The sequence below is a fragment of the Caretta caretta genome, chromosome 20 (genome assembly GCF_965140235.1).
Source record: "Caretta caretta isolate rCarCar2 chromosome 20, rCarCar1.hap1, whole genome shotgun sequence".
Classification (NCBI taxonomy): Eukaryota; Metazoa; Chordata; order Testudines; family Cheloniidae; genus Caretta; species Caretta caretta.
In genome coordinates this window covers 12,782,830-12,787,531 of record NC_134225.1, presented here as the reverse complement: position 1 = coordinate 12,787,531, position 4,702 = coordinate 12,782,830, and the positions used below count along the sequence as shown (strand labels likewise).

The 4,702-nt window shown below is 47.1% G+C and overlaps 1 protein-coding gene across 1 annotated transcript; it reads right to left on the bottom strand.

The window, feature by feature from the left end:
- Nucleotides 1-1,632: 1,632 nt before the first annotated feature.
- Nucleotides 1,633-3,091, bottom strand: LOC142069709 (maestro heat-like repeat-containing protein family member 2B). Its single transcript, XM_075121774.1, has 3 exons — nt 2,944-3,091; nt 2,100-2,126; nt 1,633-1,776 (listed from the first exon to the last, which is right to left on the bottom strand). The coding sequence occupies exons 1-3, from the start codon at nt 3,052-3,054 to the stop codon at nt 1,633-1,635; spliced, it is 282 nt and encodes a 93-aa protein (XP_074977875.1). The 5' UTR covers nt 3,055-3,091.
- Nucleotides 3,092-4,702: the final 1,611 nt, after the last annotated feature.

The window sequence follows — 4,702 nt, the reverse complement described above, 5'->3', positions numbered from 1 at the left end:
AAGTTGGTCCCAATCCAGCCCTGGCATAAAATGGCATAGCTTCTGTGGATTTCAGCGGGGCACATGCCTGCTTATCCCAGGAAGAATTTGGTGCTTTTTCCCCCGACACTTCACTCCATTGTGGAAAATTCCTCCACAACTGAAGCTTGACCCCCTAAATCTCTGACTCTTCCCTGCAGTAACACAACAACAAACAAACAAACAAACAAACAATCTTCACCATGGTTCAATGGTCTACTCACTTGAAACATTTCCTGGAACCAGTGTGCGGTTGGTTCTTCCTCCAGCAAAGTCTTCATTAGCTTGCTAAGGGCTTCCAAGGACTCTACGTACAGTGACTGAAACCAGAAGAGAAGGAGTGAGGCTCAGCACAGATAATTTGTGGGGGGGAGGGGGGGGGCGACTGGGGGCTGGGGAAAGCTAACCATAACCTTGCCAGGGAGGCCATGTGTGACTGCCATCACCCAGTGCCTGCTGGGCAGAAATACAGTGGATGGTGCCTGAGGAGAATTGTTGTCACGTACCTGTATAGGCAGAGCATCCTTTGCTGTCTCACCTTCCTCTTTCATCATCTTCTCCAGGGGAGGGAGGGGAAACAAACTTTTGAAACACTGATGAAGGAGCTCACGGTTTTCCTTCAAGGTCACAGATGGTTTGAGTTTGCTGGCAGAAGAAAGAGAGAGAGAGAAAAGTCATGCATTAGACTCAGTACCACCTCCAAGTAAAAGAAATGGGTCCAATGACTGGAGATTGTCTCAATCTAAAACCCCAAATGCAAACAACCCTTCACTTTGCAGCTGAGCACCTCTTTGCACCTCTATTAAGTATTGGCTCATTGAGAAGTAAAGCTAAAGCTTCAAGTCCCCTTTTTAGAGAAACCCACTAGAGCTTCCTTCCCCCTGCCAGCAAGCCAGACACCTCCCTCCCCATCTGAACTCTCCTGCATTGGACTGCATGCCCCACAACCTCCAAGTTTGTGTCTTTCAAGCACAAACCTCCAAATGGACACATTCAAACCCTCAAGAACTAAAGTTCTGCTGGTGAGCAGCATGTGAGCCAAACCCGGCAGGCATCAAACTGCTCCCAACCTGGCACTCATGAACTAACAAAGACGACGTCACAGTGCCAGGAAATATGGCAGAAAATAGCCTACCTCAGATGTCTAATGGCAAGAATTGCCTTGTAGCGAACTGGAGATGCCAAAGAATCCAGTGGTTCCTTTTTAATGAAGTCCTGAAATGCACGAATAGGGAAATTAAAAAAAAATGGGAAATGGATTTGAAAGGCAGAGAGGCTTTCCTCTCACACCCTGAAACAGGGCCATATGCCAGACCTGTAATAAACAGACACCGTGCTCGGCAGGCTCTCTGCCTCAGAAATGGACCGTAGGGCCATCTGCAGGCTATACAGAGGACAGAAAGATAACTCCCCAGACACAAGCCATTCCTGCCACTTACAGCCCACAATAGGTCGGCATCCCTGCCAAGCTCAGAGTGGACCCAGCAGCATTCTGGGTGCCGTGCAGGTAGCTCATGAGACTGCAGTGGTACAGTCCCAGCCAATGGATAAAACAACATCTACCTGGAAACCCAGTCTGATGACATTACAACAAACTCCTTTGTACTTCAGTCCTCAAAGCTCCTCATCACTCACCAGCATGTAGCCAAGGAGCTCCAGTTTGTAAGAGAATTCGTACTCCTGGGAGTCTCTGGTCTCCAAAATGGCACAGCTAATCTCCGTGACATTCTGGATGAGGGTTAATTTTAGGTGCATGTCCTACATAATCCAGAAGGAGAAACAAGAGGATGTGGATGAGAAACGGAGAGAAGAACCAGAGTCCAGAAGATAAAGATCAGGAATTAAATCTAGCCACAGGAGAGGAGAGAGGTGTCCACAGACCCCAGAAGGCAGAGAACCCTGGCTCTGCACCCACCTCAGAAGAAGAAAAAACCCAGGTTCATGAAAGAAATCCAGGGCCACTTACACCAGAGCAGCCAGGACTCCTGCTTGATTTCAAGGAAATCAAGCTCTGTGCAATTTAAACAAGCAACTTGTGGATAGAAAAGGCAAGAGCTGAGGGCAGATTATTTAGAATTTACCTTGTTTGTAAGAGCGATGCCCAGCACCTGAAAAACAAAATGCAAAACAGCTATTAGCAATGTCTATAGTCCCACATAACACACATCCTCAAAATGGCCTGGCTGGTGAATATGGAGCAGAGAGAAATCATGATTGTTAAATCTTCCAAAAGGCAGGAAACGTATCCAGAGGGGGTGTTTTGCAGAGGTCAAGATCAGGGGCCATCCTATGGAATATTTGCATTTGTGAACTCCTGGAAGATATCCGTTTGGTTCAACTGTGATCAACTTTTTTGACAAAGGCTAAATGAGATTCTCACTTAGACAGGGCAGAACTGAATGGCAAAGTGACGTGGCGAGGTTGCACTGAGAGGAGAGTCAGTACCAGCAGTCAGACACCTAGGGAACAGAAATAACGAGCACACAGACAAACAAGACGACAGAGAAGAGGGAAGGGAAGTAGTGAGTCCAAGAAATAGAGTGACAGCAAAGAAACTAAATAGAAGTTAGCACCATTCTCTCTTGGCTAGCAAAAGATAGAGCTAGATACACATACATATTTGGGGAGGTAGAGTGTTATTCTGAATAGCCTGAGTGTGACTCCATGTGAATTACTGTGTAGCTGTGCTCGACAGAATTTCAGAAGACTATAGAAAAACTAGAGAAAACACAAAGAAGAGCAACAAAAGTGATACAACATGTGACAGCTCACGCTCCATCCATTACAGTTTTAAATTTCAGTTATGTGACAAATTATTGCTCAAAGGAGAGTTTTAGAAAATACAAGCCCTCTCTCTATAAACTCAGAGACAATTCTATAACTTCAGGGTAATGCCCCTCACAGTTGTCACGCAAAAGCTCTTACCTGACAACTGGTTCTGTAATGGTGAATGATGTTCCTTGTGATGTCTGCCTCTACTCGGGAGAGAAGCTGCTCTTTTGGAGCATGGACAGCCACGTTGCTGTATGTCAGCATCAGGGTGCGGCGAGTCTTGCCTCTTGTCCCATGGTGGTAATCCTAGACAATAGGAAACATCACTAGAGACAAGTTCTTCTGATTCATTTGGCCTTGGAATGAATCAAACATTGGTGGAGCCGGGCCCCCGAGCCTTGAATACTGCTGGAGCCCGGGCACCATGAGCCCATAGAACTCGCCGCCCCATCGCCATCATTCCCACTGGGTAACTCTGACCCAGAGAGCCGAAAAGGCTGAACCGACAGCAGTGGAGTACATGGGAGCTTAGTCATTGACACTGGTGGGTACAAGATCAGGCGCTAAATGTCTTGCCTAAGGCTGCACAGTGAGTAAATGGCAGAGCCAGCAATGGGAGCCCAGAGGCCTAGTCTCCTGCTCTATCCTCTTGATCAGTGGTGTTCAACGAGGGGGACTTCTGTACCCCTGAGGGTCTGCAAGGGTCTTCCAGGGGGTATATCAACTCATCTAGATATTTAGTTTTACAGCAGACGACAAAGAAAGCACTTGCAAAGTTACTAACTCAAATTTCATACAATGGCTTTTTTAGACTACTCTATATACTGCCCACTGAAATGCAGGTACAATATTTAGATTCCAGTTGATGTATTTTCTAATTCTAGGGCAAAAATGGGAAAATAAGCAGTCTTTTTTTCAGGAATAATGTGCTAGGACCCTTTTATAATTTTATGCCTGATTTTGTAAGCAAGTAGTTTTTAAGTGAGGTGAAATTTGGGGGACACAAGACAAATCAGACTCCTGAAAGGGGGACACTAATCTGGAAAGGTTGAGAACCACTGCTCTAAATCAGAGGTTCCCTAATTGTCATCCGTAGACCACTGGTGGTCTACCTAAAGCGGGTTGGTAAGCCACATGTTGCTTGCAACACCTCCTCATTTCCAGCTACTAACCTGGAATAAAAAACAGCTAAAAATACCTTCAATGCTTTTCCATGCAAGCAACTGATGTAGTTCCCACACATTGTGCATGGGAGGGGCGCTCAAGCCATGAGACATCAGATGGTAAAAATCATTTGAGAGAACCCCAGCTCCACATCGTGCTCCTGTCTGCTTAACGGCAGGCATCACGTGGAACGCATACACTGGGGGACAATGCTAGCTGACCGGAGCAGACACTACCGCGGGGCTGCTGCCCCTGCTTTAGGGGGAGAGGAAGTTTGAGAGAACCCCCTGGCTCCTTTACCTTCAGGCGGCTGACGAACCCAGAAATCTTAACCTGGCTCATTGCAGCCCCAAACTCCTGAAGTGCCTTCAAGGTGAGGTCCAAGTGGCTCGCAGCACAGACTGCGAGGATGGAGACGACTCCCTGTCACCCAAGAGAAATACAGGTTAGGATCGAACCAGGTGTCTGATAGAGCCCACGAGTCCATTCCTTTCACCCAAAGTGGTGTAAAGTGCCAATCAGGCCTGAGACACATGGGGAGCGGGCGCTGAGTGAAATAGCAATCAAGAGGCTAGGAAGCAAAATGGCATCTGTCCCAGGCCAACTCAGAGCTGAGCCCCACAGGGAGCATTCAGGGATTACTTGGTAAAATGGGGAGAGGGACAGAGGCCTCACCTGTCTCTCAGGGGCTTCCATATAATCTGCTGTTGTCAGAAGTGTATGAATCTGTGATTTAACATGGACCAGG

Bases quoted from the DNA above. Each gene is read 5' to 3' on its own strand.
- LOC142069709 (XM_075121774.1), bottom strand. From the start codon at position 3,054: ATGCTGACATACAGCAACGTGGCTGTCCATGCTCCAAAAGAGCAGCTT. The intron at 2,127-2,943 runs GTAAGAGCTTTT...TTTGTTTTTCAG, and splicing joins ATTACAGAACCAGTTGTCAG to GTGCTGGGCATCGCTCTTAC. The intron at 1,777-2,099 runs GTAAATTCTAAA...TGGATTATGTAG, and splicing joins GCATCGCTCTTACAAACAAG to GACATGCACCTAAAATTAAC.